This window comes from Convolutriloba macropyga, chromosome 6 (assembly GCF_964194025.1).
Source record: "Convolutriloba macropyga chromosome 6, txConMacr16.3, whole genome shotgun sequence".
Classification (NCBI taxonomy): Eukaryota; Metazoa; Xenacoelomorpha; order Acoela; family Convolutidae; genus Convolutriloba; species Convolutriloba macropyga.
The window spans coordinates 6934984-6960882 of NC_134473.1; the positions used below are offsets into that span (position 1 = coordinate 6934984).

The 25899-nt window shown below is 33.4% G+C and overlaps 1 protein-coding gene across 1 annotated transcript in view; it reads left to right on the forward strand.

Annotated features, from left to right (window-relative positions):
- The window catches only part of LOC142341459 (vacuolar protein sorting-associated protein 8 homolog), a 55576-nt gene extending 30113 nt beyond the window's left edge, over positions 1–25463 (forward strand). Inside the window, exons 6-7 of the mRNA XM_075392414.1 lie at positions 13112–13311; positions 24352–25463. Of these exons, the coding sequence (XP_075248529.1) occupies positions 13112–13311; positions 24352–25156 (1005 nt within the window). The 3' untranslated portion in view covers positions 25157–25463. The remainder of the gene's footprint in view (positions 1–13111; positions 13312–24351) is intronic.
- Positions 25464–25899: the final 436 nt, after the last annotated feature.

The following is a 25899-nucleotide window of genomic DNA, read 5'->3' on the forward strand; positions in this document are numbered from 1 at the left end:
GAACTCCTATGTGCAGTAAAGTTCCCTAATAAGAGGCTTCTGTGGAATGAATTTTAACAAGCTTTATTAATTTATCGCTGAATGTTTTTTAGCCTAGTTTTTTGAGCGGCGTCGATTTTTTTTTCAATTTAGATCTATCTGTTTCTATCTCTATTATATGACACGCAGGTCTATTCTTTCGCAGCTATTCCGGCAATCTGCCGGCTATGTTTATTAATTGTTTCCCCAAGAAAGCCTATCGTTGTTACATGTACATCTATTATATTAAAGAAATTGAATATTTCTAATATTTCTTCTATTAATTTGCTTTTGGGCTTTCTTATATTGTTATTTGACCTCAGATTTAATTTTGGTTTTCTTCGGTTGTTTCATTAGATGATAATTATTTCAAAGGCTAGGTTTTGACAATTATCCGAGTCGGTAGCTGTTTTCCCCTATGTTTTTTAATTAGTGTGACATTTCGATTACGTTTTCGTTCTACATGACATAACGTTTGACTCCTGGTTTATTTCACTCCGTTTCAACTAAATTGATTTTGAATTCTTTCACTCATTGAATTACCCAATGTAGTGAATATGGTCAAGGTCAAAACCGAAAAATTAAACGGAAGGAGATAAACCAATATAGCCCGGTCGTAAAGGCATAGTGCATGAGATAATCAAAGTTCATTAGAGCGATTGCTAACTGGCAGTAGCATTCAGCTCAATAGACTGTAGCTGAAGTAGCTATAACTCTGGCATCTGACTGAAAATGGGCACCAAATTGGAACATTTCGTTTTTGGTACTCAATAAGTTTAGTCAATTTCTCTCTTTTGTTTTCTGTTTTAACCCTGATATGCATCAAGCCGTTCCACGGTGGCTATTTTCCGGCTATCTTTGAGTTGTTTCTCATTGAAGTGTGGTTGTTAGCGTCGTATGTCTTTTTTAATGTAACGTTTGGGGTCATTTCGCTCAATATGTTGCATAATGACGCTAAAACATTTCAACTAAACGTTTTAGTGGGCGGAAAAAAGATTGCTGCAACCAGGGTACAAAGACTCAACGCTTAAAGACAGTGAATTAAGTTATCAAAATTCCTTAGTGTACTGCTGACTAGTATTAGTGTAGAGCTTATGGCCCTGATTTCAGAATTCATTCAAATAAAGTTACGAAATATAGTGAATGCAGTCAGGGGAAAAATTGGAAGAAACGCTTTGGATCGAAAAAGCATTCGGTTGCCAGAGGTGACTAGTACAATTGGTAGCTGGCATCAATGTTAGTTCAATAGCCCTCAGTTGAAAAGCCGAATGAAAGTATAGTTGTGTAATTTAATTTAAGCTGCTCTACAAGTTAGAACAGTTTGACATTTAGAAAATAAGTCCGTCAATTTGTAAGTTTTTCTTGATCTGTTTCAATCCTGATGAGTGTCAGGGGGTCAAAGGCGGCCATTTTCCGGCATTTTGCCGCCGCTATTTATATTTGAGGGATGATAAACAAAGTAGCTATTATTTGGTCTCCATTATTGTAATCTGGCATTTCTTTTAATCTTGTTGGTCTTTTTAGTGCAATTTTTCATGACAGATTTTATTGTGCAATTTTTCATGACAGATTTTTCATTCCAATGTTCAAATCTTAGTTTAGTCATTGATTCATGTTTGTTGTGTTTAATTGCTCTCAAAGTATATTGGTAGCAGGAAATTGTCCTGCTGGCGTTTTTAATTAACCGCAAAGCCATAGCTGGTTCTATTTTGGACTTTCTTCCTTTTTTAAAATTTTAAAATTGTATTGGGGCGCTGCCTTTTTTAAGATCTGTTAACTTTTTGCTTGATTTTTGAAGTCAAAATGGAAGTGGAGCGTAAAACGAATGTTGTTGTACGAAAATTTTCCACTGTAATTTATGAGTAGTATGAGAAAACGTTTGATTTCTTGGTTGTGTTTTTTTTTGTGAATGTGCGGTGACTTTGTGTTTTTTTTTTTCATTTTAGATTTCTGTTTAATAGCCGCCTTCATCTTCTGCAGGCTACTATTGCGCTCCTATTTTGTTTTTAGAATCCAAAGCGTTTGGATTGTTTTAGTACTCTGTCTTGTTTGTTATAATCCATGAATTGGATTGCATTCGTGCTCCGTCTTTTTTTACAATCAGAGAATTGGATTGTATTGGTGCTCTGTGTCTTTTTTTGTAAGATTTTTTACCCTTTTTTCTTGACTTTGAGCTTTCAAAACATGGTAAACAGGTAAAGTGCAGCGGGTATCAAGTTTCGTTAGAAGCCCTTGGCCGCGTATAGGAGTCCTTCAAATGCTTAGAAAAGTGAAGCTAATGGGAAGACCGTAATTCAAGATTTAAAGGTCATCTTTAGGGAGTTTTTGAGCCAAAAGTGTTGCATTTTTTCGCGTTTTTTAGTCATTTTTAGAATTTTTTGTTGGACCAGTCTGAAATTGAGGTTTTTAAAAATCCTTATGCAAGACATAATTGCTTTTTATGAACATCTTAAGAGCTATGTGTTTTAGTAATCCAAACATAAACACGCAAATTTTTACTAATAAATACAATTTTTTTTCAAGTTCTTTAAAATTTTTGTCATTTGGATTTTTGCAGACCTAGGTGCCAAGAAACCTCCTCTAGTGTTTGATAATAGCTTATTGCATAGTTTATATTGGTAATCGGATGGTTTTCAACATTTTAACAGCGAATTTTAGCAGTTTTTTTTTAATAAAACTTGCATTTTTAAATTTTTTGACTTCTATTGTCATTATTTAAGTGTTTCCGGCCGCAGGAGCCAGGAAACTTCCTCTTGAATTTGATAATATTTTACTGAAAATTTTTTTTTTGCACTGGGTTGGTTTTCAGCACTTTCATATCACATTTTTTAGCAATTTTTGATAAATTTTGGCTTTGTTTTCAAGTTTTTTTTTTGATAAAATTTTGTTTTTTTTTTTCAATTTTTGTCTGCAGACTCAGGGGTCAGGTAACTTCCTCTAGTTTTTGATATTATGTTACTGCATGGTTTCTAGTGGTAATGGAATGGTTTTCAGCATTTTATTGTCACGAATTTAAGCAATTTTTTAAATAGAACTTTCAGTTCTTTTTTTTCAACATTTGTCATTTGTTGAGTTTATTTAGCCTCAGTGGAACCTCCTCTAGCGTTTGATGGTATGTTAAGGTTACTGCGTGGATGATAGGTTGAATGGAATGGTCCTCAACTTTTTTTATGACTCATTTTTTGTATTTTTTGTGACATTTTCAAATTGAAATTTTTTCAATTGCTCTGAAAATTATCATGTTCCGACTTTATCGGTCTTTATGGGCCAGTCAAAATGTTCTATAGCTTTAACTTGGGATATCTTTGAAGACAATGAAAGGTCCCAAAGATATGAATATCACCAATTTAGCAATATTTTTGTAAAGCTTGAGATTTGTTCATTTTTTAAGGAAATTTTTGCCATTTTCTTTGTTTATCGATATTCAGGGGCCAATTAATTTTTCAAGAATCTCGCTGATGGGTTTCTGAACGGATTAGAGAAGCAGGCATTAAAAATGATTTGAAACATAATATTTCAGCAAAATTTTAATACTTTGAAGACAATTTAACAATTTTTGGTTTTTTATGTTTTTCTTAATTTTTTCCATCTTAATTGGCGCGAATAAAGGCGCCAATAAAGGCCAATAATTGGCGCCTGAATTGGCGCTCCTTTCAAGGCTTGTGTTGTGGGTAATGAGTATTTTTACGTGGATAAGTTTTGACCTTTTGAGGTAAAAGCTTCAAGATTTATAGCAATGATTGTATTTTTGTTCATCTTTGGGGTTTTAGTTTCTCCAGTTTTTGGTCTGTTTGCTTTTTTTTTGCTGCCAATGTTAATTCATACGCTGGTTAGATGCAGTAGTTCTGACTTTCTCTTTACTTAATTGAATTCTCTGGATTGTATTTCAGGATTTGTCCTATGTTTTTTTGTAAGATGTTTTCACACTTTTTCATGACAGCTTTCAAAGCGGGATAAACAGGTAAAGCTCAGCGGGCATCAAGTTTCATTAGAGGCCCTTAGCCGCATTTAGTATTCCTTCAATTGGTTAGCTACTGGGAAGGCCGTAGTTCAAGGTTAAAATGTCATTTTTTGTGAGTTTTGACCCCAAAATTTTGCAATTTTTTGTGTTTTTTGGAAATTTTTTGAATTTCTTGTTAAACTAATCTAATATTCAGGGCTGGACAATGACTTTTTATGAACATCTTAAGAGCTATATTTTTAGTACCCCAAACCTAAACACACAAATTTCCTTTTTTGATTTTTCTCAGCCCTTGTTGTCACGGGACATGCTCTAGGGTTTGATACTTGCTGAAAAAAATTTTTTTGGCCATGGAATGGGTTTCAACAATTTAATATCACAAATTTTAGCAATTTTTATGAAGTTTTTGAAAAATTTTTTCGGTTTCTCCAGCCTCAATTTTATCAGTTTTTGATTTTTTTTTTCATTTTTTAGGGTTCTCCAGCCTCAAGAGCCAATGAACATCCTCTAGGGTTTGATAAATGGTTAATGCATAGTTTCTAGTGTTTATTGAATGTTTTTCAAAATATTATCACGAATTATAGCAGTTTTTCAAAATTACTTGCAATTTTTCAAATTTTTGAGTTTTTCTGCCACCAGGGTTGTTAATGAGTTATTGCATAGTCACTAGAGGTTCCGGATTGGTTATAGATCTTTAAAAACGAGCTTCGGCCTCTTTTTGATAAAATTTAAATTTTTTAAATTTCTGAAAATTTTTATGTTAAACTTATCGATCTTTACGAGCCAGTGTTACTATTGAAATAGGGATACTGGATAGTGTCTAGAGCCAACGAAATTGTTCTGAAGGTATTTATTTTACAAATTTTAGCGAGATCTTGCTAAAATTTGCAATGATTTTTAAATTTTCCGGAAAACTATCTAAACTTTTTTAACTATCTTTACTGGCCAACGAAAATTTTTAAGACTTGCAAAACTCCAGAGACAAAAATTGGTTTTGAGTATTTTTCACTGTGAACTTTAGAAGCTTCTTTTGAAGTTTTGCACTTTTCAGTGTTTTGAAGCATTTGTCAAATTTACCTTTAGTGGCAAATAAATCTATTGTAAAAAAGGTTTGCGCTTGAGTTAAATAGTTTGTTCGACTATTTTAGTTTCTCAACTTTCGAGATTGTCTCTTTGGCTGGCGTTGTTCAATTGATCTGCTGGTCATTTATAGTAGTTCTAAATTTTTCGTTGTTCTTCGAATTGTATTTCAGGACTTGTCCTTTTATGCTTTTTGTCAGATGTTTTGACAACTTTTTCCACGAGTTTGAGCTTTCAGAACGGGAGAAACAGGTAAAGCTCAGCAGGCATCAAGTTTCATTAGAGGCCCATAGCCTTTTTTAAGTAATCCCTCAAGTGCTTAAAGTGTTGAGGCTACTGTGAAGACCATAATTGAAGGGCTATTTTAGGAGTTTTTGAGCTCAAAATGATGCAGTTTTTCACGCTTTTTCGTCCTTTTTTTAAGTTTTTTATCTAACCATTCTTAAATTGACGTTTGTAAAAGTTAATTATGGCTTTTTTCAAGGACAAACACTATGAAAAGGCGAGGCCCGCTGGACAATAATTCCCTGATCTCTTAAGTTGATCTCTTAAAGTTTTACGTGAGCTTCAAGTTTAGAAACTGCCACCACACCTGACTTTTCTTGGCTATTTTCGTTTTATCTCGTTCTGCCCAATCTGAATATCAATAGGAATTGCTCGGCATAGCGGCTAATATAAACTGTGAAATGTGGTTAATAGCCGCCGTCATCCTCTCAACAGCTATCATTTAGGTGCTCGTTTTTTACGACCCAAATGGCTTGGATTGTCCTGGCACTTTTTTTTTCAAAAATATGTGGATTGTATTAGTGCCCTGTTTTTTAGAGTAATTTCCTCAACATGTTTTCGTCAGTGTTTCTACCCTCGAGTGCTATTAAATGATAAGTAACTGCGCTTTTGTGCAATCGCTTGAACTCTTCTACGGGCAGCTAACGTTTTTTCTGACTTTGACACTATTTGTTGTCATTAAATATTAGTGAGTATTAAATTATTGACCTCTTCATTATTTCTACTGTGTTCTCACTTAGTAGCTTAATATATTTGATGACAGATCGCATTGTTTCCTAAAGATGCATAAATGAACATTGCTAATGGTTAGAGTTGAAAGCTACTGGTTTTCTTGACTTCGTTGTGTTTTAGTTTTGCGGTTACTTGTTTTTTTGTGGTCTTATCTTTTAATTTCATTAGAGACAGTTCACACATAGCTAGTTAATCGATTTAATTTTTTCAGTTTAGTGCTAGTGCTTCTTGTGACTTGTTGATAATTGTTTTCATGAAATATTATCGATGAGTCTGTGAGTTTTTGTTGTTCACTTAGTTTTCAATCTCGTTTCGATAGTATTTGTTGTACTAATTGTTTTCTTTTCAATTAATGTCGGTAATGACAGGTCTCATTGATTTCAAATGAAGATTTAATTAATTAATTAATTATCTCGGTCCGTGGCTGATGTTTTCTATTAAATTTATTTTTGGTTTCCAAAAAAATGTAATTAGCTTTTGAGTTTTTGAGAAAATTGTTTGTATTTTGATTTCTGATCATTTTTCTGATTAACGGCAGGGTCCATCGGTTGTAATTCAATGTACCAAAGAAAGTCGCCGGTAGAAATAACCTTCTACGGCTTCAAGCGACATCGAGCTTCGGAACTGATCCAAGAACTCTGCGCACATCTGCCCTGAGTCTCGCAATATCAGCTGCTGAATATGCTTCGCTGGTCTGGTATAGGTCATCCCATGCGCAGGAAGTCGACATCAGTGTAAATGAGACAATGAGAAGACTCATTGGTTGTCTGCTGACGACAAAGGTACATCATTTTTGTGGACTGACTGGGATAGCTCCACCTAACATACGCCGGGAGGCAGCTGCGAGAGAAGAAAGACGGAAGCAAAAGACCGATCAAAGACACCCAATGTCTGGATAGATTGCTGCATCCGTAATCATGCTGATCAACAATTACAGAAGCCAGAAGTGGAAACTTGTTCGCGCTGTGAAGAGCGATGTGATCGCCTTCTGAAGTGCAAGGCGATCACATCGCTCTTCACCAAGAACTACCTGTCGCCTCTCACCTGGCCTGGAAAAAGTGGAAAGCTTTGAATAGACTCCAGGCGGGTGCTGGACGATAGGTGGCAGAAGCCTTCCCAATTGGGGGCAGATTGCCAACACCGCATACACCCTATGTGCAGAGGACATGGCCCATATTTTTGAATGCCTGAGGCCTTTCACTATCTTTCGCCTGTGGTACAACAAGGCCGAGGCCTCAGAAGTATGTGAAAATGTAATGGAGCGAGTCTGAAGTGCTACTTGTGGAGTGGACAGGACGAAGAATAAATCGGTTGTAATTGAGGAATAAATGTAATTAGTTTCTTGAGTTGGTTAATGGTCAGGTCATTGGTTGATTCATCTCTTTGGATTGTAAATCAGGACTTGTCTCCGTTTTTTAAAATTCGCTTTACCTTTCGATCGCCTTTTTCGTTTTACTTAAATCATGACTTAGAGGTTTGACTGCTGACTTACTTCACACTCGACTTGATTTAGAGTTCTTTTAATCATTGAGTTATGAAGTGGAGTGCTTAAGGAACAAAAACGCTATAAACCGATAGAGCCCGATCATTTAGTCATAGTTCATTAGGTTACAAAAGTTTTTGAGAGTGGTTGCTAACTGGCGTCAGTTTTAAGCTTAATTTCATTCAGTTAAACTGAAATAATTGTATTTTTAGAATCTAGCCAATTGCGCACCAAATTGGAAGATTTTAAAAGTTCTGCCGATTTTTCTCCTTTTTTTTCGTTTTGTTTCAATCCTGGTGTGCGTCGAGCGGGTTACCGGTAATTTGCCGGTTATGTTCTAAATGTGTCTCATTTAGGGGGGTACTTTCATATGTTTTTTAATGTTTATATTTTACCTGATGATACAAAAATATATTTTGCCTAAAATTTTGTGAGAACAATAATTTTCGGCAGCCATATTGTTGCGCTTGTCACTTAGTCTCAGACTTGGCGGTTGTCTCAGACTTTCTTATTAATTAAAATGGCAGTTATACTTTTCTTGTGTTAGTTTTTTGTCATTTCAAAACATTCAAAAAGTATTAGTCGTTTTTTGGGTTTTGAGTCTGCTTGTTATTCCGTTTGGTTCACATTCTCGATAATCTGAGTTTTGACAGGTCTCATGGGTTTTATTTCGAAACTAAGATGCATCTGTTTAATGGTTGCCCCTTGTAGGTGATGCTTTTATCTTTTATTCGTTTACTTTGCAATTAGTTGCGGTTTTGCAATTGTGATATGTAATGTTGCAGGTCTTTTGTTTAAATGTAGTCTTTGTTTTCATATATGCTCTCTTGGCTATCAAAGGCTGTATTTTTCATCTTTCTTGAGAGTTTTTTTACTATCAAAATCTGTTTTTGTACTCAGTCTGATAGTCGGATCTTTCATCGTATAATTCTTTGAATTGTAACTCAGGACTTCTCCTGCTATGTTATTTAGTACGATGTGATCAGACAGGTTTTGCTCTCAAGCGAAGTTTGTAGCAATTATATTAGTCCTGTCGGTCTTTTTTCTGCGATTTTTCGCTTGACTGATTTTTTGTCTGACGCTTTTAACTTTTTGTCCTCAGAAAACGGGATAAACAGGTAGCACCTAGTGGGCATTAAGTGCTCCTGGAGTTTTTCAGCCCTCTTTCTGCTCAAACTGTTTTGGAGACTTATAGTGTGAAGGGCGGTTCTTAGAGGTTGAAGACCCCTCCACTGTTGACCCCCCTCACTTTTGCCCCCACCCCCGCGATGCTACCCCCACCCCACTGTTGCCCCACATCAGCCCTCGGTGCACCCCTCCCCCTTTTCTGGCTGCTGAGGAACAACCGCTCGCTAAAAACACGCAAATTTATAATACTTTGCAAATTTTTTCAAGCTTTTTGAAAATTTCTTGACATTTTTTTTTGTTTTTTGTTACCTCTAGGTGTCAAGGAACCTCTAGGTTTTAATATTAGGTTACTTCATAGTATCTAGTGGTAATGCAATGGTTTCAACATTTTGAAATCACGATTTTTGGCATTTTTTTTTGACAAAACCTGCTATTTCTTTTCATATTTTTTGAATTTTATTTTTCCTTATTCAGGTCTTTCCAGACCCGGGGCCAGAAAACCTCCTAAGGGGTTTGATAATAATTTACTGGCAAACTTTTATTAGCCATAGAATAGTTTTTCAACTTTTCAATGTCACAACTTTTAGCAATTTTTTTGATAAAACTTGCTTTTTTTTCAAGGTTATTGAAATTTTTGTCGTTTTTTTAAGGTTTTTTTAAGTCTCAACAGCCAAGGAACTTTCTGGGGTTTGAAAATCTGTTACTGTTTTATTTCTAGATGTAATGGAATGTCTTGCAAGATTTCGACATGACGAACTTGGGACCCTGGGACCTCCTCCAGGGTTTGATAAAATACTGCTGATCTGTTTCTAGAGTTAATGGAATGGTGATCATTTTTTATGACTCCAGTTTTAGTAATTGTTGGATAAAATTTAAATTTTTTTTTCAAATTTCCGGAAATGTTTATCTCGTTCCAAGTGTATGAATCTTTGAGGCAGTGAAACTTTCAGGCTTGAAACAGTGATGCCCGATAGTCTCTTGAGACAATAAAAGGTTTCTTAAGATATTAATATCTTGAATTTTAGCAGGATTTTGTTAAAATTTGCAATTGTTTCCACATTTTTTCCATTTTTTCCTTTTCTGAGTTTAACGACCATTACAGGCTGAAACTTTTTAATTCTTGGAGATGGGTTACTTGACAGAATTTTTGCGACAAAAAATGGTTTTGAACTTTATTTATTGTGAATTTGAAAACTTTTGTTCTTAATTTTGCCTTTTACAGATTTATTAAGAAGGCTATTTATTAAGAAGAAGATTTACTAAGAAGGCTAGAATACTAGAAGTCGAATCCAATCATGGAAAATATTTCTATCTCTCTCTCTCTGTTGGTTAGGGCTTCTTTCCTTCTTTTTCTGGTCCACGTTTTATCTCTCTCGCTCTCTCTCCCTCTCTTTGTTGATGCCGCAATTCAGCTGCTGTTATGTGGCGTAATGTCATCTTCTCTGATCCTCATTAACAATGCGTTATAGTAGAAATGTTTTTATCATAAATGACGTAACATGCACTTTTTAGGAAATCATTGTTAATTGCTCTCAAAATCAACTTGTAGCAATTATATTAATATTCTTTGTCTCTATGCAATTTTCCGTTTTTCCGATTTTTCGTCTGACCCATTTGACTTTCGTCTTCAGAAAGGGGATAAAGAGGTGGCGCCCAGTTTGCATAAATTTCTCTTAGAGCCAGTCAGCCCACTAGTCTTCAAGTATGCCATTAACAGAAACTCATACTTATGGTGTGAAGGTCGATTCTTAGAAATTGATCCCGCACCCCCCATCGCCACCACATCAGTCCCCCACTCCTTTTGCGCGCCCGCTGCGCTCACCTTACGCCCCTTCAATTAATCTAAAGCTAGCCTCACTAAACCGTGGCTGGCTACTGACGAAGCCAACCGCTCGCTGGTCGTTTGAGAGCAATTCGCCCAACGTTAGTCGGTAATGTTCAATGACTTTTCTTCACAATGGAATAAATAGTGAGCAATAAGGGTAGCTAAGCTGAGCTCAGTGATTAGTGTCTGGGAACGCCTAAATTCACTGTGATCAATCTTTGATGTTTTTGATTCTCAAGTTGTGCAGCTTCTTTTGAAAAGTTTACGTTTTACAACTGACGTGGTTCCCTGTTGATGGAGGTTTTCTATCGGCTAAAATTTTTTTCGTGTTTGTTTTTAATGTCTACTAAAAAAGCAGTAGTAATTACTGCAATTTTCTAAAGTATTTTTTTTCGATTATTTTTTTTAGATGAAGAATATTTTGTTTGTAGATTTACGTTTTCAGTGACGGAAAAAATTTTTTAGCACATTTTTTTCGTGGACTTAATGGACTTTTATTAATTGAGCTAATTTTTGAATTTTGTCATTTGGGTATGTGTCTATTTTTTATTGGTTTTGCCATTTTTTGATTTTTTTGCATCTGTTGGTCTATCATATGTCCAACCAGTGTTTTGACACCAATAAGCTCCGATGAATCTTTTTTTCCTATTTTCTCGGTTTTTATACTAATTATTGTATTTGTTTTTGCTTTCTTACAGTTTTGCTTCAAAACCTTTACATAAAACACAATTGCGCGAATACGTCAGAATGCGAAATCAAAAGAAAGGGGTTACCACCCTAATAAAGCCCGTGCGCTAAGACTTACTATTTAGAGACTTATTTTAGCTTAGTTTTTCAGAGTATACTGCTAATTGGTTTTATTGTTAAGCGTAATTGCTCTCTCATTCACAACAACTTAGCGCAATTTGGAGGCATCGAAATCTGTAAAAGATCTTGGATTTTATGTATCAGATGTCCTGATGTGGAAGATGCACATAGAGCCCACGCCCCTCCCTCCCTCCCCTTCAGCCACCCGTTGCACCCCCCCCCCCCCCCCCCGTGGCTACGTTCGAACGATCTTTAAAAACATGCAATTTTATACTAATTTTCACAATTTTTTTTCAAGCTTTTTGAAAATTATTTGTCAGTTTATCAGTTCTTTCAGCCCTAGGTGTTAAGGAACCTCCTCGAGGGTTTTATAATAGTTTATTGCATAGTTTCTAGTGGTAGTGGAATGGTTTCAACATTTTAACATCACAAATTTTAGCTTTTTTTTGACAAAGCATGCAAATTTTTTCAATTTTTTGACATTTGTTTTTCATTATTCACGTCTTTCCAGGCGCAGAGGCCAGAAAATGTCCTTAAGGGTTTGATATTAAGTTACTGAAAAAAAGTTATTTGCAATGGAGTAGCTTTCTTTTTTAATATGACTAATTTTAGCGATAAAACTTTTTCAAGTTTTTAAGGTTTTTGAAATTTTTTTGTTGGTTTAGGTTTCCCCAGCTTCAAGAGTCACATAACCTTCTCTGGGGTTTGATTATAGGTTACTGCTTAGCTTCTAGATGTAGTGGAATGCTTTTCAAGATTTTAATGTGAGCCATTTTAAAAAATATTTGCAATTTTTTCAAATCTTATTCTTTTTGATTTTTTTCATCATTTTTTCCGTCTCTGGAGTCCTAGGGACCTCCTCCAAGGTTTAATTATAAGCCGTCGCATAGTTTATGGAGTTTAAGGAATGGTTATCATATTTTAATGACTCCGGCTTTAGAATTTTTTTTATAACCTTTATTTTTCAAATTTTCGGAAAATTATTATGTTCCAAATTTACGGATCTTTATGAGCCAGTGAAACTATTTAAAGCTTTAAATAGGGATACTGGATAGTCTCTTAGACAATGAAATGGCTTTGAAGATTTTGATATCTTGAATATTAGCAAGATTTTGTTAAAATTTGCGATTATTTTCAAAATTTTTGATTATTTTTGTCCTTTTCTTTAGTTACTTTAGTAACGATCATTACTGGCCAGCGAAACTTTTCAAGTCTTGCAGATGGGTTACTTGGCATAACTCCACAAACAAAAATAGTTATGAACATTCACTGCAATATCTGGAAGCTTTAACTTTAAATTTTGCGATATTTTTCAAATTTTTAAAATATCAGTTTTTTTATTTATTTACTAAGAAGGCTAGAAAACTAAAAGCTGCAGAGTCGAATCAACCTAAGGCTAGCCTCACTAAACTGTGGCTAGCTACTGACAAAGCCAACCGCTCCCCGGTTGTTTGAGAGCAATTCGCCCGACGTTAGTCGGTTATGTTCACTCCCTTCAGCAAAAACAGCAGTTGCCGTATATCCTCGACAACAACAACACCAACAATCCGGAGCAATCCGGTTCTTTTCTGTTTGTGCTCCACACCCAAGCTTCGTGGGTGCGTTTTATATGCCCCTCCTCCACCGGCAATAGCACGTGCCGTGCCATACTTTAACATATTGATCTGATGTGTAAGTGCATAGAGTGCATTCCAGACCCCAAATGAAGCAGGTTTTAAATGAGATTGAGCCCCCCATTGCCTGTTGTTCGTGAGAGGTTGGCCAGACATAAGGGGGCTATGTTTGTTTCCAGGTGACACCAGTGAAAGGGGTTGGAGGAGACAGAGAGGGGGCGATTGCGACCTCGGGACAAGATGAGGTGTTGCAAATTGAAGCACAAGTGAACATTAGTGACAAGTTTAAGAACCTTCTGTTCTCTCTTTTGAACAGTATGATCGGTTACATCTCTCTGCCAAGCATACTCACTAAAGTGTTCGCCGACTCCGCCTACGAGTAAGTTTTAAATCGTTTGATAAAGATTTATTAAACAATTGATAACTTTTCTTAAAAGAGTTATTAAACAATTAATAGTAATGGGTACAAGGACTTACAGGCACAGTGGAGGGGAGACACATAATTTTTAAAATTTCAATTTTTCTACTCTCTACCCATGTTTACCATATTTATAAATTTCTCAAAATATGATAAGATTAACGATATTTTAACATATTTTTAAACAATTACCATTATTTTGGAATGTATATTTATATCAACTACTACATCATTCTAAGTGTAAAGTAAAACTATCACCATTAAAATCAATCAATATATCATGTTCATCCTTAATACTAAATCCAATATACTCAATTCTATCTTTGGCAACATTTTGATATAAAACGTTTGTTGGTATATTTTTTATCATATATCCAGGTGGTTTAGTTAGATTAAAGCTATATAATATATAATTCTCTTTGCCATTATCTTTAATACCAGATATAATATTACAATAAATATTAATAGTATTAAACCCCATTATATCATCAATTTTACTCGCTGTATATTTATGGGAACGATGTTTTCTAATTGCTCTTGAACAAAGTTCATAGCAATTAACTAGAACATTCTCAAATGACTTTTTTACGCTTTCGTTCATCATTTTTGAGTGATCTCTATTGCTCTCACTCCGAAGTAAAGCTTGTTGCTAATATATAATTGGTTGCAGTATAGAAAAATTGAGTGAATCGTAGCGCAGTGGTTAGTGCGGGTGGTTATGGATCGGGAGGTCAATGGTTCGAATCCCAGTGGGGCAAGGTTTTTTGCACCCATAAAGAAAAATTGATTTAGGCTACAGACCCTGAATTAAATTGCCTCGCCTGTCGTTCAAGAGCAATTTGTCCGACATTTGTCGATTTGTATTTTTAATAAATCTTAGTAATGATGCTATTGCATTATCTAGATTAAAACCCATTACACCTTTTATTATACGCATCTTACATTACATTGTATTTTTATCAGCTTCTATTATAACATTACCATATTTTTTTTGTTTTTTTAGTTATTTCAGACAGCTCATAAGAATCAGGTGATATGGTACAAATTATTGGTGAATTAATGTTTCTAATACTATTAGTTTCATCTACAGCATATATTAATTTGTTATCCTTTTCAGTTTCTAATCAAACCTGATTTTGTTATTTTAATTATAGCTTCATTAACATGAAATCTTTCACTTGTCCTTGTCATTCTAAAGTTAATCGTATGTTCATCTTAACTTTTAATCAAAGCATCTTGTATCTTTTGTGGTTCCCATAGTATGAGGTATGTCATTTTCATTATTTAAGTAGTAGCACATATAATCCACGGAGTGGCGACTTTATCGATGAGTCAAACTCGTTTGGAGATCAGCAAAGCTGCAACTACCTTGATAACAAAATTATTATTTACTTTTTGCACCATATAAATGGACTTTAGATTAAATACAATTTTTGATTTTAACAATGGTGTACGTAAGAGCTACTTAATAAAATTTAAACCTATTAATCCAGTAACGATGAACACAGAGAACAATAATAATGCTATCATTCTCAATAGAGAACATAACCCTTTAAGTATACACGATTCTTATCTTGAGATTGAGTTTGTTTTATCAGATAATACTGTTGGTGTTTTTGGGAATGATGCTAATATTGGGTTAGTTAACTATGGAATACTAGCGCTATTTAGTTCAGTTAATCTTGAAACCAGTGGAGATAAAAACTATTGAATAAATAGAGCATCGTCACCCTAATCTATGAATGTATAATTTACTCACTTCTAATGTTAAATACGAACGTGGTTGTATAGAGATCAAGCTATCAGAGATAATCAACTTAAACGTGACAATGAACCTGCAGAGAGAGGTCATATGAGTGATCTATTTGGTTTTATTTATAATTTAGAAAAGATTGTTTATGGAATATTATTTAAACTAGTGTTAAAACAAAATAATATTGATAGAGCATTGTATAGAGTTAATACTGGTGCTGGTGCAGTACGTAATGATTTTAATATAGAAATAAAGAGATATATCATGGTGTAGAACTTCAATAGATCCTAGTAATGATAATAGAATAATAGAAGAGGTTTAAACAAAAATGAATTATAAAGTTCAGTTTTTGTGAAATGAAGACTTTCCTTAAAATTGTGCCTAATGCTGCTAACTTCTTATTTGACCTTGGTATGGAGTGGTGTGAAAGACCTCAGTATATAATAACATCATTTGAAAATAATAATGTTATTGAACAAACAAAATTCTTATTATGATCGGAAGTGAATTTTATCCTGAGGATAGAGCCACTATTAATTAGGTGCTAATAATTATAATGAAGCTCATAAAGAGGTTATTGATTTTTATGAAAAATATAATGTGTTACCAGATAATATAAAACCATATATAAATCATTGAACTTTTAAAATTAATTATAGAATATAAATATTTGCTACAAGATATTAAAGTGATCACAGGCCCACAACCAATACAACTTAATTTCAAGCTTGCAACTGCTGTTGCAGGTGTTACATGGAATACATTAGTATTAACTGGAAAGGTTATTAGCGTTAGTAGTGGTGGTAATAAAATGGTTGATATAGTTTCCTAAGGAAATTATTCAGTGGACTGGTTAACCTTGCTTCGCCAACTGCTTCGCAGATAAGCAATGGTTTATTGTCAGCTAGCTGACAAAGTTAGATAACTACTACTCACTATTCCAATTCATTTTTGTTTTACCATTAATATTTTTTCTTTAGACATATCTATTACAATATAATTATATGGTTTTTTTCAAACCTGATTACATAGACTAGTGAAACCATCATATATAGTCTCACCACTATTAAAGAAATCCTTATGTATTCTATTTAAAACATTATCTCTTTGTTCAAATAATATAAACAGTTTACTTTAAGAAACAGAATACTTATTTACTTTAAGAAATATATTAAGTGATTCTTAAACTTTGTTGTTAGATGCAAAATATGTTTAGATTTTAGTAACTCTTGCTCATATTATTTACCTTCGTTTAATTTGCCATTGATATCTTTTATTTTATTTTTTGGTGGATGCGCTCTTAGAACATCATTAATTTTAAATAATTCTCTATTCCAATTAGATGTTTATCTTTTTGAAAATTTATTACCTTTATCAGCATTTCTTACATAGTTACCATCTTTAAGTCTAGGGGTATTGCTGTCAGTATTTAAAAATTTCTAACTTTTTCAGGATTGTTTGAGGGAACAACAGGTATATATTATAGTACTATGGAGGTTATCATTATGATACCACAGCACCATTTAGTATTTTTATCCAATTACCATCGCCATTTTTGAACATTTGTTTATTGATTATATTTAATGTTCTACTAGATCGTTCTGAAACTACAGCTATAAAATCACTTTGTTGAGTATAATTCAGTCTGATTTTCTTGAAGTAAAGATTTATGTTTTTTTTAAATAAAACTCACTTCCTCTCTCAACCCATAATTTTTCTGGTATCCTTACTTCTAGTTGAATTTTTGAAAAACCGTTTGTCATAGATATGCCATGTTTATTCATTAAAGGTATGATCCATGCGTTTTTAGTAAATGTATCTATGACTGTTGTAAATTTATAATAATTATTTTTAATTAAAGATGATTTATCAATTAAATAAGCGGACCATGTTTCGTCTTTGTATACTGGTATTATTTCTTCTCTTTTGAGTTTTGTGATGTGTGGTGAGAACACTTCTTTAGCTAAATGTTATAGTTTTTGTTGTTGTAGGTAATATAATAACAATAACTGTTATACTACAAAATATAATAACTATTATATTAAATATAATATTTATTTTAATATAATTAAATTTAATATAATTTAGCCCTACTACTCCTATCATCTGTTGTTCAATCTTAAGTTTTTATCTTCGTCTCCTGTTATATCTCGTTCAGTTACATCTTCATCAGCGATAAGCATTGTGAAACCTTTAATGAAATTGTAGATATTTTTCTCTTTCCCCTATACCATCGGGTTCAAGGGGGTATATCCACAATATGCATTTTATTTTTGTTTGAAGATGCATCAACTTGTTTCAATTTTTTTTGTTCATTTGTTTTTTCCCATTTCTACTAGAATGCTAATCATCTCATTATCAACTGTACGTGTTTGGTTATTATAGTTAATTAGTATTGAGGGTAATGGGATTTCTATTTTTTCTAAGGCTTGTGTTTGTTTTTGATTAGATATACCTTGTTCCGTTAAAGCCATTTGTTTGTCAAGCTTGTCGTTTTTGTTTAATAAGAGGTTCACTTATTGGATCAAATAACTCTTCTATTGTACCACGATATTCATGGTTTTGTATTGTTTTTTCTATTCTATTCCTTCTGTTTTTTTTTACCATATTGTTTATTTCTATTGGTTTTTCTAGTTTATTCATAGTGCCTTTCATGGCTTCTCTTATTTTATATTTGAGAAAACACTACAGTAGTTGGTATTTCTTTATCACTTATAACGTTAATAAATCTTTTGTATAAATATTTAAAGAGTGTGAATGAAACCATTAGACATTGAAAAACCTAGCCTAAATGTTAATACTACATGGCCCATAGTAAAAAATTAATTTTATTTATGAAAGAAAAACCTTAAAATCAGGAGACAAATTGGTCTCCCAATTAATACCCGGTTCCCCCTTCCGCCACACCACTGGTGCTTAGCTCCGGACGAACAACCGCTCGCTAAAAACGCAAATTTAAACTAATTTGCAATTTTCAACTTTTTAAAAAAAAAATATAAAAGATTTTTTAAGATTTATTAGCCCTAGGTGTCAAGGAACATCCTCTTATGTTTAATCATAGGTTACTGCATAGTTTCTAGTGGTTTTCAATATTTTAACATCCCAAATTTTGGCATTTCTTTGGCAAAACGTGCATTTTTTTTAGTTTTTTGAAATTTATTTTCCCTTATCTAGGTCATTCTAAACCCAGGGTTCAGAAAACCTCCTTAGGGGTTCGATAGTATGTTTCTGACAAATTTTTATCGGCCATGGATTAGCTTTCAAATTATTACTGTTTTTGAAAATTTTTCAAGATGTTAATTTCAGGAATTTAAGCAATTTAAAAATTGCCTTTTTTTCGGGCACCAAGGGCCCTGGGGCCTCCTCCAAAGTTTGATAAGCTTCTGTACAGTTGGAAGAGTTAATGGAATGGTGATCAATTTTTTTATGACTCTAGGTTTAATAATTTTTGGATCAAATTTACAGACTTTTAGAAAATTGTTATCATGTTCCAAGTTTATGGATCATTATGAGCCAGTGAAACTGCTTCAGGCTCGAAACAGAGATACCGGAAAGTCTCTTGAAAAAATTAAATGGTTTTAAAGATATTAATATTTTGAATTTTAGCAAAATTTTTTATTTAAAAGTTTTGTCTTTTTCTGAGTTTAAGTCTTGCAGATGAGTTCCTAATAATCCTATCTTTCTTTCTCTCTCTCTCTCTCTATCTCTTTCTCGTTCTCTTTCTCGCTTTCTTTGTTGATTCCGCACTTAAGCTGCTGTTATGTGGCGTAATGTCATCTTCTCTGATCCTCATTAACAATGAGTTACAGTAGAAATGTTTTATCATAAATGACTTAACAGGTACTTTTTAGGAAATCGTTGTTAATTGCTCGCAGAAGCAATTTGTAGCAAATATATTAATCCTGTTTTTCTTTGGGCATTAAGATCTCTTAGAGTTAGATTATCTTATTAGCGTTAGTAGTGGTGGTAGTAAAATGGTTGATATAGTTTCCTAAGGAAAATATTCAGTGGACTGGTTAACCTTGCTTCGCCAACTGCTTCGCAGATAAGCAAAGGTTTATTGTCAGCTAGCTGACAAAGTTAGATAACTACTACTCACTATTCCAATTCATTTTTGTTTTACCATTAATGTTTTTTCTTTAGACATATCTATTACAATATAATTATATGGTTTTTTTCAAACCTGATTACATAGACTAGTAAAACCATCATATATAATCTCACCACTTTTAAAGAAATCCTTATGTATTCTATTTAAAACATTATCTCTTTGTTCAAATAATATAAACAGTTTACTTTAAGAAACAGGATACTTATTTACTTTAAGAAATATATTAAGTTATTCTTAAACTTGGTTGTTAGATGCAAAATATGTTCAGATTTTAGTAACACTTGCTCATATTATTTACCTTCATTTATTTCGCCATTGATATCTTTTATTTTATTTTTTGGTGGATGCACTCTTAGAACATCATTAATTTTAAATAATTCTCTATTCCAATTAGATGTTTATGTTTTTGAAAATTTATTACGTTTATCAGCATTTCTTACATAGTTACCATATTTAAGTCTAGGGGTATTGCTGTCAGTATTTACAAGGCTTCTAACTTTTTCAGGATTGTTTGACGCAACAACAGGTGTTATTTTGATAGTACTATGGAGGTTATCATTATGATACCACAGCACCATTTAGTATTTTTATCCAATTACCATCGCCATTTTTGAACATTTGTTTATTGATTATATTTAATGTTCTACTAGATCGTTCTGAAACTACAGCTATAAAATCACTTTGTTGAGTATAATTCCGTCTGATTTTCTTGAAGTAAAGATTTATGTTTTTTTTAAAATAAAACTCACTTCCTCTCTCAACCCGTAATTTTTCTGGTATCCTTACTTCTAGTTGAATTTTTTAAAAACCATTTGTCATAGATATGCCATGTTTATTCATTAAAGGTATGATCCAAGCGTTCTTAGTAAATATATCTATGACTGTTATAAATTTATAATAATTTTATTTACTTAAAGATGATTTATCATATAAATAAGCGGACCATGTTTCATCTCTGTATAATGGTATTATTCCTTCTCTTTTGAGTTTTGTTGTTTGTGGTGAGAACTCTTCTTTAGCTAGTTATTATTGTTTTTGTTGTATGTACTATAATAACAATAACTTATACTACAAAATATAATAACTATTATATTAAATATAACTTATATTCTCTACCATAATTCAAAATAAAATTATCCAATTGTTCTTGCGCAATGACAGTTGTTGATAATTTTGTTTAGGTATATATTTATCATCTCATCAAATGATCCATCGTTTCCTGCTTTTGTTTCTAGTATAAATATTTTTGATCTTTCTGTTCAATCGTTAGGGTTAGTGAAACCACTAGCACTAACTTCTTGATCACTGTTACTTATCTCATCGCTTCAAGTGGGGTTTTTGCTAGTGTCGTTTGCATTAAACGTCTAACAACTTAGCCCTACTACTCCTTTTATCTGTTGGTCGATCTTTAATTTTTATCTTCATCTCCTGTTATATCTCGTTCAGTTACATCTTCATCAGTGATAAGCATCGTGAAACCTTTAATGAAATTGTAGATATTTTTCTCTTTCCCTTATACCATCAGGTTCAAGGGGGTATATCCACAATAAGCATTTTAATTTTGTTTGAAGATGCATAAACTTGTTTCAATTTTGTTTGTTTATTTGTTTTTTTCCCATTTCTACTAGAATGCTAATCATCTCATTATCAACTGTACGTGTTTGGTTATTATAGTTAATTAGTGTTGAGGGTAATGGGATTTCTAATTTTTCTAAGGCTTGTGTTTGTTTTTGATTAGCTATACCTTGTTCCGTTAAAGCCATTTGTCAAGCTTGTCATTTTTGTTTAATAAGAGATTCAATTATTGGATCAAATAACTCCTCTATTGTACCACGATATTCATGGTTTTGAATTGTTTTTTTTCTATTCTATTCCTTCTGTTTTTTACCAGATTGTTTATTTCTAGTGGTTTTTCTAGTTTATTCATAGTGTCTTTCATGGCTTCGCTTATTTTATATTTGAGGAAAAAAACTACAATAGTTGGTATTTCTTCATCACTTATAACGTTTAGAAATCTTTTGTATAAATATTTAGTGAGTGTGAATGATACCATTAGACGGAGAAAAACCTAGCCCAAATGTTAATACTACATGGCCCATAGTAAAAAATTAATATTATTTATTAAAAAAACCTTAAAATCAGGAGACAAATTGGTCTCCCAATCAATACCCGGTCAACCCAAACCCCCCCCCCCCCCCCCCTCCGCCACGCCACTCGTGCCTAGCTCCTGACGAACAACCGCTCGCTAAAAACGCAAATTTATACTAATTTGCAATTTTCAACTTAAAAAAATTTTTAGATTTTTTAACCTTTATCAGCCCTAGGTGTCAAGGAACATCCTCTCGTGTTTAATCTTAGATTACTGCATAGTTTCTAGTGGTAATCTAATGATTTCAACTTTTTAACACAAATTTTAGCATTTCTTTGGCAAAAAGTGCATTTTTTTAAAATTTTTTTACATTTATTTTTCCTTATCTAGGTCTTTCTAAACCCAGGGTTCAGAAAATCTCTTTAGGGGTTCGATAATAAGTTTCTGACAAATTTTTAGTGGCCATGGAATAGCTTTCAACTTATTAATATTGTTGAAAATTTTTGTCATTTTTTTATGTGTCTCTAGCCTCAAGAGCCACGGAATCTCCTCTAGGGTTTTTTAGTCTGTTATTGCATAGTTTTTAGATGTAATGGAATGTTTTTCAAGATGTTAATTTCAGGAAATTAAGCAATTAAAAAAATTAAGCAGTTTCCATAGGCTGCAGGATAAAGTTGCCTGATAAATATCAAATGTATTTCATATAAATATTTTAAAAATTTTTTCGATCGTTTTGTTTCTAAAAGATTTTCTGAATCTATTCCTAGTCATTTCTAGGTCTGTTTTTTGTTTAGTGAATGAAATTTTTTTTATGTAGTCCAGGATTTATCATGCTATGTTTTTTTAATTCGTTCTACATTTTATTTTCTACACAATTTGAGACATTCGCTGAATGGATTTTTCATTTTTTCACTCATTAAGTTACAAAATATAGAGATTAAGCTCGTGTCAACCGATCAAAATCAAAAGAAATGGTATAAACCGATAAAGCTGGGCACTGAGATTTAGCTTTTGAAGACATAGTGCCTTAAATTTGCCATAGTGCCTGAAGTGCCTTGAGTTCCTGAGAGTATACTGGTAACTACCATCACGGTTAGTGCCCTGATTTTAGAATTCATTCAAATAGAATGATGAATCACAGTGAATGAGGTCAAGGGAAAACGGAAGGAAACGGCATGTACCGATAAAGCCCGGTCATCAGTTGATAGTGTATCTGGTTATCAGTTCAATAGAGCAATTCATTGCTGGCATTATTGTAAGCTTAATAGCCCTCAATTGAGAATCGAATAAAGGTATAGATGTGTAAATTTTACATATACTAATCACGAACATACAACTCTTTTTGACACTCAGAGAAAAATCACGCTAGTTTTTTGTTTTTTTAATGCTTTTTATGACTTTGGCACTATTTGTTGTCATAAAATATTAGTGAATATTTGATTTTTTGCCCTTTTATATATTTCTGTCCTACCGTTTATTATGATTTTTGGCGTCTCATTGATTGCTTATGCGACATAAATGAACCTAATGATTGGTTTGAGTTCACGATTAATGGTTTTCATGACTATAACACTATTTGTTCTCAAAATTTTATATGATTTTTCGATTTTTTGGAGTATTTGTTGTACTTTTTTTTGTTTGCTTATCTTTTAATATCATTAGAGACTGGTCTAGTAAGTTGCTGATCGAATTGATTTTTTTAATTGAGAAAATTGTTTCAGTTCAAACTGAAGCTTTCTATGACTCTGACGATAAATGGTTTGAAGAAGTTTTCATTGTTCACTTTGTCTTATCTCTTAGTTTCATCAAAGAGAGGTGTCATCTCTTTGTAAGGATGCTTTATTTAATCAAAGTTCTTAGTTATTGCTTTCCATGACTTATACTCTGTTCTTCTTTCAAAAAATTTTAGTGATTTTTGTTTTGCTAATATTTGTTGAACTTATTGCTGTCCTTCCCATCACTTAACCTCGTTAATTACAGGTCTCATTGGATGCTTATGAGGAATTATTTAGTGTAAATAACGGTTTCAATCCGTAGTCATTCCTTTTGATGACTTCTATACTTTTTTCAAAAAGGATTAGCGACTGAAATTTTTCGGAAGTTGGTGTTTTTATTGTCTTATCATTTAGTTTTCATGATTAATGAAAGAGTTCATGGGTTGCTAATGAGGCACAGGTTTAGTTAATTAGAAGCTTGAGTTCATTTTATTAGTTTTTTCTATGATTCTGACACTTTCGTTTCAAAAAAAGTTGATTTTTTAGTCTTGGAACTTTTTTTTGCTTCTTATTTCTTTGATTCCCACAAATTTGTTATTGTGTACTCATTATAAGGATGAGTTGAGTCAGGGTTTTTTAAATAATGTTTTGTTTGCAATCAGTCTTAAGTCTTGGAAAAAGAAATTTTATATTGTTTTCAGATTTTGTTAATTTTTGCTCAACTAGGCTCAACATTGTTAATTTTTGCTCAATGTGCACTTTGTTGACCGTCTTAGGTTGATGCTGCTCTAAAATGTTAATTGTCGGGTCATTAGACAATTAAGTTCCTCGGAATCTACTTCAGGGCTGGTCCTACTATGTTTTTTAAATTGTTTTAGGTTATCGAAGTTGATTAGAGCGACTGCTAGCTGTTATTAGTATTAAGCTCGGTAGTACCATCCATTTTGAAGCTGAATTAAATATAATTTTGGAATCTAACTGAAACTGGAATCCAGTTTAGAACACTTTTGACACTTAAAAATGTTCTGTCAATTTCTCTTCTTTCTTCGTTATCTGTGTCAATCCTGGTATGCGTCAAGCGGTTCAACGGCGAGTATTTTGTGGAAATTTGCGCGCTATGTTAACATCTCATTAAATTTGGGTAGCGTAATGTGCCTTTTTTAATGTAAAGGTTTTGTTCCACTTAGTTTAATATTTTGACTAATGATAAGAAAACATTTAACCTAAAAGTTTGTGAGGAAAAAAACTTTTTTTTCAGCAGCAACATCCATGTTCAAGTAACCCAGTTCTGTATTTCATATGTAGCTGTTAGATTTTTTTCCGTCGGTTTCAGTAGCGGTACTTATGACGATGTGCGGCATCTTGTGACAGGAATGTTTGAAACCTGCAGATACGAATCAACTCTGCTAACAATTACAAGTCAACTACTGGATCAGGATATTTTCTCCAATTTTTTATCACTTAAAATTTCCTCAAACAAAGGCACCCGGCCGATGTCATCTAACTGTGGCATATGTTTCAAAAAGTTGCGAAATGGCGTTACGTCATCGAGTTCAACTGGCCCTGATGTTGCGTCATCATCTGCTGCTATTGCGCAATTAGCCGTGTTTCAATGTCGTCATTCGTATCATGTAGATTGCTTAAACAAATCGGAATCGTGGGAAGAATCGGTTGTGGATAACGCTGGATTGCCTGAAGTCCAACGGCGACATATTTGCCTGATCTGTAAATCGAGAAAGGATCCCAACTTTGAAACTCGTCAATGTCTTACGACCCCAGTATCGCAACGGGGGTTGTCAACGTCCTTCCACTCGGAAGACGGAAGTTTTGCAGGTTTACTTTCCCGTCAAAAGTCGGTGGCGAACGTCGATTCTGATTGGGATCCGAGTGTTACTCGTGCGTTTGATCGGATGTATCGTTCGAAACGCATTGTGCTAGATGATGGTAACTCGGAGAATTTGGCGGTTCTCAATTCGGCCCCAGCAGCTTTTGGCAGATTCAGGAGTAGCAATAATCATCACCAGTCTTATAGTAGCTACTCGTACAGTTCCACCTCTAGCTATTTAGATGCCTCGTTAAAGTTGAACTTGAAGCCAAAGAGAATACCTGACAAAGGTACCTTTGATTCTAATGATTAATTTCTGGAATAAATTGCTTAGTTTGATACAAGTGTTAAGTTTCATAACGTCTCAAGAACTCATTTTCTTCGCTATAATATCGAATCAATATAGATTATCGCATAACAAGCTTCTATAAAAGCTTCTTAAGGTGCGTTTAAAACATTGTGTTAATCGGATGTATTTGTCATAATGTGATGTTTGCACAAATTTATTTTTGTATCGATTTGAGAAATCAGTTCTGATTGTGTTAGTATAGCAAGAACTATATGATGAATTTGAATCGTATGTATTGAAATGAAAACTAAATTTACCTATTGATTTGATGTTTCGCATGCCCTCTCTTGACACCTTTATAAGTGAGATTGTCTGAGGTATATTTTCCTAGTTTGAACAGGCTAGCGCTCTGTTAGAGAACTTTGCATATTAGTTAGGTTTTAAGAATTCAGGAGTTTTCAGGACTTTTGGCGGTCCTGTTGATCGTTTTTTGTTCCCTCCAAGTTGCTTACGAGATGGTTATTCTACAATTATCTTAAAAACCCTATGTTGGGGGGGGGGGGGTCCACATTGTTTAAGGAGGAATATATGAACGCACGTTTTTACGTTGCCCTTAAACAAAGTTTGGAGCAATTATGATAGTACTGTGGTTTTTTTACGACTCGAAGACTCGTTTTTTTTAGCTGAAGCAAGTTTATTCATGACTTGAGTTTTACTTCGTTCTATTCGACCATTTACATCCGTTTTGGAACGTTGATCTGGCTTTG